General features: G+C 41.4%; 1 protein-coding gene across 3 annotated transcripts in view; it reads right to left on the bottom strand.

Moving 5' to 3' along the window:
* Positions 1-805: 805 nt before the first annotated feature.
* FASTKD2 (FAST kinase domains 2) overlaps positions 806-13,841 on the bottom strand; it is a 226,557-nt gene continuing 213,521 nt past the window's right edge. For all 3 annotated transcript variants that reach the window (XM_033946230.1, XM_033946231.1, XM_033946229.1), the window contains one exon: positions 806-2,038. In XM_033946230.1, coding sequence (XP_033802121.1) covers positions 1,913-2,038 — 126 coding nt within the window. In that variant the 3' untranslated portion in view covers positions 806-1,912. The remainder of the gene's footprint in view (positions 2,039-13,841) is intronic.

The following is a 13,841-nucleotide window of genomic DNA, read 5'->3' on the forward strand; positions in this document are numbered from 1 at the left end:
CAGAAGGTACTAACAGAAAGTGCCACTGAAAACTAATAAAAACCAATTAAAAATAAAATTTGATGGTAGGTGCCTACCACTTCGATGTATACATCTACACCGAGGTGCCTTCCACCAAGTAGGCGTGGTTAGAAGCAGATTTTGGGCAGCGCTTAATATAATGGTGACTAAGTCAATTTAGGCGCAATTCTACAAACATCGCCTGATTGACATGCTGTAGGTGCTGCTTTTCTAGGCGCCAGTTATAGAATTTGGCCTTGGATGCACAAATGTGAAGTAATTTTCAAACAGCTTGTGGTGCCTGCAGGCTCCTATACACAGAAACTCCCTCCTTTAAAAATCTGGGTCAATGCAGAGAAGTGGCTACTCTGTACCTGCTTGAAAAAAAACAAAACCACAGTATGCTTAGAGCTTTCAAAATGAATACTTATCTTGCTTGTGCTGTAATAGAATGAGCATTTTTATATGCAGTGAAGAGGTAAAGAAAATTTTAAGTGGTCTTTTTTTTAAACACAGAAAACCTGCATAAAAAGTTTTGAAAAATCAAGCTCTTAGTGATAACCTTATAAATCTCAATACCACCTAAATTTGATAAGCGGCATCTACAAATGATTTCTACAAGATCAGGGAGCTACCTCCCATAATACATACAGTTACTGCTATTGTACATTTGTGATTTCAATGTGCTGAAATTTTATGAGCTACACAAAAAAAAATCAGCATAAAACTATCACAAAAATTCCTCAGATACTCAAATGAGACACAAAATAAGTTTGGAAAAAATAAAATCTGTTTTTAAGGAAACTACAGTATAACATAACATAACTTTATTCTTCTATACCGCCAACAATCAAACAACTTCTAGGCGGTTTACACAGAAGATAAACTGGACAGTCAGCGAAGTACAAAGTATTGAGAATAAAAGTACAACATGTTATCTAAAGTATAGACAATATAAAATTATTGTTAAAAATAAAACTTCAGTTAAGAAATGAATTTATCAAATATTACAGTCTTAATCCCTTTTCAAAATGCACTGTAAGATTGCATGGTTCCGCTAATATAATTGCCCAACCAGGACCGTTGTTTACTTGCTTGGAATGCTATCCAAAAAAGACCTGTATCTACAGCCAATGATCCTAGGATAGGTAAATAAATTGCAATTCCTGGTTAACCTGGTAGGGTTGAATAGCACAAAATGAGATTAAAGGTAGGTAGGGGCCAGTCCCCAAACCAACTTAAAACAAATACAAGAGAACTTAAATATTACTCATGTTTCTACTGGCAACTAGTGCAGCATTCGATAATAAGGACTGAAGTATGGCACAAAAGTTTTTCATGTACTACTCTACTGTAATACATGAACTTATTAAATATTTTCTTGCAAAAGCCATGTCCTCCTGCATATATTCATTTTATAAAATTATAGCTCATTTTCTAAGTACAGAAAAACCAAGAAAAAGTATGCTTTTATTAACACACAAAATCATTCAGGAATTTATATATAACTCATTTAATATATCTCACAGATTTTTTGCAGATTGATGCTATGTTGCTCTACCAGGCATTCTTAACAGAATAATAAAAATTGTGCATTATCATTCTGGTAGCATGGCTCACAAACACAATAAATCCTCATTTACGAGCTGAGAAAACTGGATTAATCAACATAGTCTTTCCAATTAGGCATTCAGGATAACTTTTCATGAATCATTTTGGTTAAGTTTGCAAATTTCTTCCTTTCTACAGAACTTTGGTAGTAGGGGGTCATGCGGACACTTTAGCACTGCAGAAAAAATGTTGTAGTCGCCATGTCTGCAGAGACAAATTTAGAAAGCATCTAGGGATGGAATCCCAAAACACCTGCAGAAGTATGCTTTCTCTGCTGGAAAATCACAGCTGGAGAGGAGTTTCAGACTTCTATTTCATGATGGTTTTGCAAGTTATGATCCGATGCTGTGTCCTCTGAAAAGACTTTCCTCCTAAGAAACTCAACTTGATCTTCCTCCTTCAGTTTTTCAAAAGCTTGTTCATGGACCTTAATAGAAGATAAAGGCAGAATTTATTTTAAATATGGACCATACAAGTAATTATAAAATCAAACCATATTGGATGTTATAGAGCAGTTTATCACAAACTGTGTGCTATGGCACACCATTGTGCCTCCTGAGATTTCTGGTGTGCCATAGTACACTGGGGAAGAGGAGAGGTGCCGGCGCCGGATGACTGTCTAAAGGACGTGCCTCTCGCGAAGAGAGGCATGTCCTGTAAGCAATTTCCTGACTCCAGCACCTCTCCTCTCTGCCGGCCCTTCTCTCCAGCGTGGGTCTTTCTCTCGGCGTAAGGCCCGTTTGAAGGGCCATTGCGCATGCGTCAATGTCACGTATGCGCATGACATCATCACGCCAATGCCAGCACACTTCCGGGTGTCTCAAGCCAGGGGCACTAGGGCTCGAAAAAGTTTGCGGGACACTTATAGAGAGTACAATTTATAATAAATATAGCATTTCATTGACTGGTATTGTTTAAAAGAGGATGATACATAAGAAAGTAAGAATGGTTTATCATTTGTCTTGCTGCCTTGAAGCCAAAGGATGGCAACGAGCTTACTGGGCAGAGTACATGGGCTATTTTAATCTTTATTTGCCATTATCTACTATAAAAAATGTCAAAATAATCATGTTTTGTACAGAAATGAGAATCAGGTAGTGGTCTCTAGGCCAGAGTTTCTCAACCCAGTCCTCAGGGAAACCCAAGCGAATCTGGTTTTTAAGATATCCACAATGAATATGCATGAGATATATTTGTATACAATGGAGACAGTTCAATGCAAATATATCTCATGCATATCCATTGTGGATATCTTGAAAAACAGAGATGGATGTTTTAATTAAACACGATGATGCCGGATGGATTAAATGAAATAAGTGATTGGATGACTTCAGTAGATTAGGGGTTATTGTACATTTTCTCTTTAAAGTTTTTCTTTAGAGTTTTGTATTTGGTTACCAAAGGATCTTGAATGTCCTTGACTGGATATATGCGAGTGAGGTCAGAGGGGTTCCCCTTACTTCAGAGCGTAGTAAGATGCCGTGGCCATCTTTGGTTTTGCGGCAGCGATGTGAAATGGATAGCAGCAATGCTTTTAGCTCTCTGCATAGATGTGAGTATTTTGAATAAAGTATTAAATTGATATATATGCTTTGTGTGGGTAGTAATGCAGTGCATTGTGCCTTTAGAGTCCACCCTGACCCTGAGGAAGAATTTGAAATGTGTCTTGTAACTTGTGCAGTTTCAGTAAACATAAACTGGTTCTCACAGTTATGTCAAATCCTTTACCTTGAGGTAATGACTCCATTTTGTTCTCTGTCTTTATGTATCTTCTGCTTGGCTTTACTCCATTTTGTGTTTGGCTTATGTCCCTTCTGAGCCTTTGTTCAGCTTCCCTCATGTCTAATTGATACCAGATGGGCTTGGGCTGATTTCACATTCCAATACTGGGCATAGAAGAAAAGCTTTCTTGCATGAAATATGAATGAAATATATGGTGTGGATCTATGGATGAAAGAGGCCCCAAATGAATGATGGATGCTATGAATATGATGTGAGAAAATGATTTATACTTATATTTAAATGTTTTATCTAATATAATAAAACGGTAAGTCGCGCATGCGCACTTCCTATGCGTGCGTCCGTTTTCCGTGAGCTGTAGCTAGGAAGTGCGCATGCGCGGCTTACGGTCTGGCCTTCCCTGCTCTCCACCTGCGGAGTGGCGGCTGCCAGCCGCTAGCACCCCCTGCCCTCTCCGTCGCCTGGCTCCCTTGCTGGGGTTTTTCGCGGTGACATAGTGCTCCTCTTGCGTCCGGCCCTGTGTACTTATCTGCCAAACAATTTCTGCCGTTTCAGAAATTTGGCCCACCGTTCCTTCTCTTCCTCCATCAGGTACAGTTCAGCTCAGCCTATGTTAAAAGGAGCTGCTTTGAAATTGGAGTCCTGCCACCACCGTAACACGTTCCCTCTGCCGCGGTCCCATATGTTAGAGAAGGGGCAGGACCAAGGCAGAGGGGAAAATGCTACGGCAGTGGCAGGCCTCCGATTTCGACGCGGCTCCTTTTAACATTGGTGGATTCACTGCACCTGATGGAGGGAGGGAAGGAAAGGTAGTTGTGCGCTGTTGAGCCCCTCTTTGCCCTCAGACCCTCTAACTCACTATCTGCGCATTGTAGATGCTCGCTCATGTCTCAGACCACTGGGGGGAGGTGCCTGTCTTCAGCTGCCGGGATGGTGGGAGGGAAGAAGAAAGAAGGGGCCCTGGCAAGCGAGTTATCAAAAGCCAACCATAGCCTGGGACCCCTACATGATATGAATAATGACCAGACAACAAAAGGTAAGAAAAATAATTTTATTTTCTGTTTTGTGATTACAATATGTCAGATTTGAAATGTGTCTTGAGGGGGAGGGGCTGCCGCTGCGAAGGGCTTTGGTGGGGGAGCCAGCCAGACCGCGAGTGTGGGGCCGTTGTAAGCGCGGATTAGTCAAGGAGCCACCCGCAAACAGCTTTGCTCTGGGGGGAAGACAGAAGGGGCCATGAAGAGACAGGGAGAGGGTTAGGGGGGAGGGGTGTGCTGGGGGGAGACAGAAGGGGCCATGGAGAGATAGGGAAAGGGGGCTGCATTGGGGGGAGGGGTGCTGGGGACAGACAGCTTTGCTCTGGGGGGGAAGACAGAAGAGGGCCATGGAGAGACATTTGGGGGGGAGGTGGGTGCTGGGGGCAGACAGCTTTGCTCGGGGGGAGGGGGAGACAGAAGGATACAGACAGCGGCCAAGGAGAGAGAGATAAAGAAACATAGACAGACAGACACATCTATTCTAGCACCCGTTAATGTAATGGGCTTAAAGCCTAGTATATATATATATTTATATTTATAAGATGCAAGAAACTCTAAGGAGAAATCCTGAGGCAACATCTGGAAATATTTAAGTTAGAATCAGAGATGCTGTACTAGTCTATCATAGGAAGGGATCTCTGTCTTCTGTGTGTATGTCAGTGAAACTTGAAACTGCCAGTTTTTCAGATCAGGGGGAATATCCCTCCTCCTTTCTATGGTGTTGATAGAGGCAAGAACTTTTCAGCAGTTTTGGATTCAAAGTTTCTTTGGATATGTAATAATGTATATTCAAAGATGAATGTAAACAAAAATATGATTTCTGGAACTTTTATTTCATGTTAAAAGGAAGTTCTTTGTCCAAATTTAAGGACAGCCTCTGTTAATGGATTGGCTGACAAGTAATGATGTCATGCAGGACAAAAGGTACATACTGGGGAGCGACAAATTATCAAGTTGAGATCCTTGTCAGAATGCCAGCGTTTAGCATCTGTAAAGATCTTCCAGTGATGCAAACTAACCTTTTGATAAATCATTATGGCAATTAATAAAACGGAAATAACTATTTTAATTAAATTTGCGTCATGTGTCATTTTCCATGTACTTTTTACACACCTAGAGCGAAACTAGCAGCTTTTTGTACCCACACAGGTAATGCTGTTTAAAAGTGCACTTATGTCCAATTACCCTGCTCACTATGCTGTTACAACATCCTCTGGAACTCATTCCATTTAAAACACTCAAAATAAACTGCTTTCTTTCTACCTTTGTGAGTTTTTTTAAACTTTATTTATTACATTTTCACAATAGAAAACAGCCAAATGCAATACAGCAAATTAAGGCACCCCCCCCCCCCAAATAAACAGCATATCATCTCCCAGATCAACAAGAAAAGCAAAAATCAACAAATAGATAAGATACAAAACCACCATCCCCCAAACCCCAATAGGATTCTTTCTACCTTTGTTGTCTGGACATTTTATTTTGCCATCATAATGGTTCTAGTTTCTCTTCTCTAATGTCTTATCATCTGCTAATTCTTTTTCAAGTGACTCTTGTTCGTTTGTCTTTTCTCCTCTCTCCTATACCTTCACAACATAAGAATTTCTATATTTGAACAGACTGAATGCCCATCAAGCCCATTATCTTGTTTCCAACAGTGGCTAACCCAGGTCCCAAGTACCTAGCAAGATCCCAAGTAGTAAAATAGACTTTATGCTGCTTATCCTAGGAATAAGCATTGGATTTCCCCAAGGCATCTCAATAATGGCCTATGGACTTCTCTTTTAGGAAATTAGCCAACCCTTTTTTAAACCCAGCTAAGCTAACTGATTTCACCACATTCTCCGGCAACAAATTCCAGAGTTGTGTGAAGAAATATTTTCTCCGGTTTGTTTTAAATTTACTACTTAGTTCAGCATAGATATCGGAGGTTGTTACTGAAATCAAGAATGCCATCCATTTCTCTCTTGATAAAAACTTGCAGACTATCACTGAAAAACTGGAGGTTATGGATGGTTGCCTTGAATCGTTCAAGGGAGAATTTTCCACTTATTGCCAGAGAATATTGGATGTGGAGTACAACATGCAATGTCTCATCTCCCAACAACAGGAGTTTGAGGCACAGCTACGTAGCCTAGAAGAAAAAGTAGATGATCTTGAAAACTGATCCCGCAGAGGGAACTTACATTTAGTGGGTCTTCCTGAAACCCTAGTTGATTCAGAACTAAGAGGGTTCCTGGAGTCCTGGCTGATGGACATGTTGGCTTTGCAATCTGCTGCGGGACCCTTGAGAATTGAGAAAGTGCACAAATTGGGCCCGAAGTGTCTGTAGGCCAGCAAACCAAGAGTAGTCATCCTGAAACTCAAACTATACGCACAAGGTGGAAATCCTTCAAGCAATCCAGACAAAGGATCCTTTCACCTATGAAAACAAGCCAATATTATGTTTTCAAGACTATTCTGGTTGAGTTTCACTGCTACGGAAAGCATACACTCCTCTATGTACTGAGTTGCATGGCAAACATGTGCAATTTGCTCTAATATATCCAGTGAAACTAAAAATCTTCTACAACGGAAAGAACCATCTTTTTGATTCTCCAGAATCAGCAGCTACTTTTATTCTGCAAATGCCAGGACCATTGCACCGAGGAGTTGTTTTGAACTGCGCCTAGCCAGCTTTGGACTTGTTGGCCGTTTACCTGCGACCACAGGAACTGTTTATCTCTCAATGAAGAGATTGTTTTGTGGAGACTTGCTTTGTCTGGAGGACTCTCAGAATTATTTCATTTAAACTTACATCACTGCAAGACCTCTGGAGCACTTCTACAATTCAATTCTCCTGGGGATGGGAGATGTGGCCTTATTGATCAGAAGTCCATTGATTTACTGCCCTAGGACTTGGATCAGTTGGTTGTTCCTTTTTGCTGTTCCTCAGCAATGTTCTGTTCATTTAGGTTTCTTCGCTGTGGTTTGGTTGATTTGTTTTCCGACTTGCAAATTTTCTTTTTTCTGCTGCTGGGTGTATTTCAGTGAGAGAAGGACCCTGTCTTAGGTAATACCCTCCATCCTGGTTTGCTTAGTAGTTTTTTCAGAATGTAATTGGGGCCTCTGGCTCCTGAGCCTTCCTAAGGATGAGGGGTTGTACCAGGGTGGGGTCCCATATTAGAACAGGACAAGGGGAAAATATGATATCTTGCACAGTGCTCCACTAGCACTCCTTGTCCTGAATAATTACCATTATGTTGGGGGCGTTGATCATATTTACTTTGCAGTAAGACTGGGAACTTCGGGAGTGGTCACTGATCCTCTCGGGGCCCTTTGATGGGAATGCTTTATGGATGAGATGCATTGCTGAGCCATACCGGTGGGGTTTACCTTATACAAAGTTGATTTGGGTTTTCTTGTTGAATCACCAATTAAAATCTTTGTTTACTAACTGTTTCAGGGCTTTAGGCCCTACCAAGCTATGTTCTGTGAGGGGGCATGTCTTTGAGTTTGTTGAACAGCAATGGACATCTCTTTCCTTGTTGTTTATCTTTTTTATTTCAAAAAACACAAACACCGGCAAGTTAGATGCAAAGCATTGATAAAGACAGCTAAGAAAGAATATGAAGAGAAACTTGCAAAAGAGGTATTTTTTTAAGGTACATCAAAAGCAGAAAACCTGTGAGAGAATCTGTAGGACAGTTGGATGATCAAGGAGTGAAAGGGGCGCTCAGGGAGGATAAGGCCATAGTGGAAAGACTGAATGAATGCTTTGCTTCGGTCTTTATGGAAGAAGCTGTAAGAGATCTACCTGAACTAGAAATGGTTTTCAAGGGTGATGATGCGGAGGAACTGAACGAAATCTCTGTAAATCTGGAAGATGTACTGAACCAAACTGACAAGTAAAAAGTAATAAATCACCAGGACCGGATGGTATACATCCCAGGGTATTAAAAGAACTCAAAAATGAAATTGCTGACCTGCTGTTAGTGATCTTTAACCTGTCGCTACAATCGTCTGTAGTACCTGAAGATTGGAGGGTGGCCAATGTTACGACGATTTTTAAAAAGGGCTCCCAAGGGAGATCCGGGAAATTGCAGACTGGTAAGCCTCACTTCAGTGCCAGGCAAAATGGTAGAAACGATTATAAAAAATAAAATTGTGGAACACAGACAAGCATGATTTAATGAGACGGAGTCAGCATGGATTCAGCCAAGGGAGATCTTGCCTCACAAATGTGCATGACTACCTTGAAGGTGTGAATAAACATGTGGATAAAGGTGAGCCGGTTGATATAGTATATCTAGATTTTCAGAAAGCTTTTGATAAAGTTTCTCATGAGAGGCTCCTCAGAAAATTAAAGTGTCATGGGATAAGTGGCATAGTTCAGTTGTGGATTAGGAATTGGTTATCAGATAGAAAACAGAGAGTAGGGTTAAATGATCATTTTACTCAATGGAGGAGAGTAATCAGTGGAGTGACGCAGGGGTCTGTACTGGGACCGGTGCTATTTAACTTATTTATAAATGATCTGGAAATTGGAACGATGAGTGAGGCGATTAAATTTGCAGATGACACTAAACTGTTCAAAGTTGTTAAAACGCATGCGGATTGTGAAAAATTCCAGTCAGACCTTAGGAAATTGGAAGACTGGGCGTTCAAATGGCAGATGAAATTTAATGTGGACAAATGCAAAGTGATGCACATTGGGAAGAAAAACCTGAATCACAGTTACCGGATGCTAGGGTCCACCTTGGGAATTAATGCCCAAGAAAAGGATCTTGGTGTCATCATAGACAATACAATGAAACCTTCTGCCCAATGTGTGGTGGCGGCCAAAAAAGCAAACAGGATGCTAGGGATGGTTAACAAGACTAAGAATGTTATAATGCCCCTGTATCGCTCCATGGTACGACCTCATCTGGAGTATCGCATTCAATTCTGGTCTCCTTATCTCAAGAAAGATACAGTGGCGCTAGAAAAGGTTCAAAGAAGAGCGACCAAGATGATAAAGGGGATGGAACTCCTCTTGTATGAGGAAAGACTAAAACAGTTAGGGCTCTTCAGCTTGGAAAAGAGACAGCTGAGGGGAGATATGATTGAAGTCTACAAAATCCTGAGTGGAGTAGAACGGGTACAAGTGGATCAATTTTTCACTACGTCAAAAATTACAAAGACTAGGGGACACTCAATAAAGTTACAGGGAAATACTTTTAAAACCAATTGGAGGAAAATTTTTTTCACTCAGAGAATAGTTAAGCTCTGGAACGCGTTGCCAGAGGATGTGGTAAGAGCGGATAGTGTGGCTGGTTTTAAGAAAGGTTTGGACAAGTTCCTGGAGGAAAAGTCCATGGTCTGTTATTGAGAAAGACACGGGGGAAGCCGGTGCTTGCCCTGTATCGGTAGCATGGAATATTGCTACACCTTGGGGTTTGGCCAGGTACTAGTGACCTGGATTGGCCACTGTGCCAACAGGCTACTGGGCTTGATGGACCATTGGTCTGAACCAGTAAGGCTGACCATTGGTCTTACCCAGTAGACTATTAGTGCAGGCACTAGTCTTATCCATACTGGATTACTGCAATATTGTTTATTTGGGAGCTCAAAAGAAAATCCTGAGAAAATTGAGAATAGTACAGAATACGGCTGTCCGATTGATATTTGGGTTGAAGAAAAATGACCATATTAGTCCTTACTACCAACTGTTACATTGACTCCTGGTGGAGGCACGAATACTATTCAAATTCTCTTGCATCAGTTTTAAGCTGGTTTGGGGATTTGCCCCAACTTACCTTTATCTCATTTTGTGTTATACAGGCCAACGAAGATAACTAGGAATTCCAATCTATTTGCTTATCCAAAAATTACTGGCTGCAGATACAAGACTTTTTTTGGATGGGACTCTTGCATTTCAAGCAAGTAAGCAGTAGTCCTGGTAGGGTAATTTTATTGGTGGAGTTATGCTGTCTTATGGTGCATTTTAAAAAGTAATTAAGTCAGCGTTTGATAAATTCATTTCCTAAATGTGGATATTATTGTTAACAAAATTTTGCATTGAACATATTTAAGAAACTTGTTGTATTTTAATTATTTGTATTGTATTTCACTGATTGTCCAGCCTTCTTTTGTGTAAACTGCCTAGAAATTGTTTGATTATGGTGGTATAGAAGAATAAAGTTATGTTATGTTATTATTATATTCTTAAGCATGTTGGGGGGAGGGATGACTGGGGGTATCCCACTAGTCCTTTTTTGGACATTGGAATAAGGACAGATTTGGGGAGGAGGTCAATAGGTTCAGTAGAGGGGGTGGGGTGGAATGGGAGTTCAGGGGATAGGCTCTTTATTGTTTATGAGTTTACCTTCTTTTTTCTGCTTTGTTTTTTTCTTTTGTATTTTTTGAATACTGATATCTTACCGTTGCTGCTGCTTGGGATGAGACTCGCTCATATATTGGAGGCGGACCGGTACTCTTATATAAGGTATGTTGAGTACTCTCAATTAGATATCATCTATTTAATACCACCTTGATGCCGCTTCACTGCATCTCCTGGAATGTTAATGGGGTCACTTCACCGATTAAGAGACAGAAAATACTCCAGTCTCAATTTCAGAGATGGTGGGTGGGACATCAGTTGGGAGCTCCTACTGCATCAAGGAAAGCCGGAGTGCTTATTTTTGTTAGGAAAGGGATAAATTTTGTAATAAATCAGCAAAGGGTGGATCCAGGAGGACGATATATCTTAGCTGATCCTGGGTAATATTTATGCTCCAAATAATCATGACAAAACATTCTTTAACAATCTGGTTGCGCTCTTGGCTCCACATTTAGATCTGCCTTTCTTATTGGGGGGTGATTTTAATTAGGTATATGACCTGACTGTTGACAAATCTCATCCTTTGCCTACGGATCGATTGGATGTCCGGAGGAGGTACCTATGTTATGTTCAGCCTTGGAAGTCATAGATATCTGGTGTGTGTTACATCCTGGAGAACGGGATTATACCCATGCTTCCAGGGCTCATAGTTCCCTTCCACAAATTGATTATTAGCTGATTTCTAACTCCCTTTTCTCCAAGGTACAACTGGCGGAAATTGACACATTCGATGTTTCAGATCATGCTATAGTTCTCCTCCAGGTGGCCCTGGAGTCTAGCACATCGAGAGTATTTAAATGCCAATTTCCCTATTATTTATATACAGATTTCAAATTTCGGGACTCTCTGTTAGAGAAATGGAGGGATTATCAAACTCATAATGAAGCCCACTTGACTGATCCCATTTTATATTGGGAAGCAGTGAAAACAGTATAATGCAGGGAAATTATGGCCTAAACTAGCCATCGAAAAAAAGTTTGTGACCAAGCGATTCTTCGGCTTGAACGATGATTTTGCCTGGAAAACCAACAACATGGGACTCGCCTCTCTCCCTCCCTGCACGCTCAACTATTAGCCTCCCAATCGGCATTGCAGGAACTGCTCCATGATCAGGTGCGGAAATCAATGCTGTGTTATAAATATAAACTACATAAGTTTGGGAATACTAGAGGGAAATTATTGGCCATACTGGTGAAACAAACTAGAGGTCCAAATAATATCCTACAGCTTTCTACTGGGCAGGACACAAGAGCCTGGATAGATAAAGAAATTAATGAGCTGTTTTGTCAATACTATAGGGACATATAGGGATTTGATGGATAGTTCGTCATATCTCGCAAACATCTCTGTACCCCAGATTTCGGACAAGCTGAGAGAACAGCTTAATTGCCCTATAGTGGAAGCAGAAGTGCTGGCAGTTATTCGTTCGGGGGCTTTATTGAAGGCACCGGATGTAGATGGATTTCAAACGGAATTTTATAAACTTCTGCAAAAGGAATTTATACTGGTCTTAACACATACAAGTTTCAAGTTTATTTAAAATTTCTTATACCGCCCAATCAGACCTTCAAGGCGGTGTACAGATAAAAAAATATCAAAACAACATACCAGAGTAAGTTACAGAACAATTAAAGACAAACTGGGGAAAGTAACAATTTTTTATTAACATAGACAAATGAAAAATAAGGGAAGAAGGGTTGGAACTACAGTTGGTAGAGAGAAAAAGAACATTTAATACCTTTGTAAAAAATGGCTCTTTACCAGACTCTCTTAACTTGGCTGAAATTATGGTTTTGCTGAAGCCAAGCAAAGACCCTGAGCAGACTTCATCTTACTGTCTGATTTCTCTGCTTTGTGTGGAAACAAATATTTTTGCTAAGATCTTGGCTAATAGGCTGATGGAATATTTGTCATTTCTTTTAGCTTCGTCTCAAGTGGGCTTTGTTCACAGTCAGCCTGCTTCTCAGAATTTAACAATGATTTTGGTCTTGGAGTATGCAGAGCGATGTGAACTCCCTATCCTTTTTACTATCTTTCATGCCGAGAAAGCTTTCGACAATTTCTCTTGGGATTTTTTGTTTACAGTTCTTGACCATTATGGTATTAGGGTTTTTTTCAAATAGCAGTTAGGGTGCTCTATCAAACTAAACTAAACTAAACCTTAAATTTGTATACCGCATCCATTCTTCAAACAGAAAAAACAGCCACCTTTGCTGCTCAGCCCTTCTTCGGCTCCAGCCACCGCAAGGGAAGGAGTTGGCCGGCGTGGGAGACCAACTCAGCCCCCAACAGCCCTTGCTGAGCCATTCTTCGACTGAAAAAACAGCCACCTTTGCTGCCCAGCCCTTCTTCAGCTCCAGCCACCACAAGGGAAGGAGTTGGCCGGCGTGGGAGACCAACTCCGCCCCCAACAGCCCTTGCTGAGCCGTTCTTCAAACAGAAAAAACAGCCATCTTTGATGCTCAGCCCTTCTTCGGCTCCAGCCACCGCAAGGGAAGGAGTTGGCTGGAATGGGAGACCAACTCCGCCCCCAACAGCCCTTGCTGAGCCGTTCTTCAAACAGAAAAAACAGCCACCTTTGCTGCCCAGCCCTTCTTCGGCTCCAGCCACTGCAAGGGAAGGAGTTGGCCGGCGTGGGAGACCAACTCCGCTCCCAACAGCCCTTGCTGAGCCGTTCTTCGACTGCAAAAACAGCCACCTTTGCTGCCCAGCCCTTCTTCGGCTCCAGCCACCGCAAGGAAGGAGTTGGCCAGCGTGGGAGACCAACTCCGCCCCAACAGCTCTTGCTGAGCAGTCCGATGCCTCCACTCTGTCTCCCAATTGCACTACCTCTCCCCGCCAATTTCTTCAGTTTTAAGTTCCCCCTTTGCCATGTACCTTCATGGAAACTGTGCAACCTCACCCAGTCTTAACACCCTGGTTTAAGTTTCTATGCTAAATTCCATTGTGAACTGTACAGTTACTAGATTGCATTACTAAGGTTCCACCCGATTAGCTGCTGTTAAGTTCCTTCCCAGAATTTGTCCAGTTACTCAACTCTACTCACTGCTAAGGCTCTATCTTGATTAGCCCTAAAAAAAAACCCAATAAAA

Source organism: Geotrypetes seraphini, chromosome 5 (genome assembly GCF_902459505.1).
Source record: "Geotrypetes seraphini chromosome 5, aGeoSer1.1, whole genome shotgun sequence".
In the NCBI taxonomy this organism is placed as follows: Eukaryota; Metazoa; Chordata; class Amphibia; order Gymnophiona; family Dermophiidae; genus Geotrypetes; species Geotrypetes seraphini.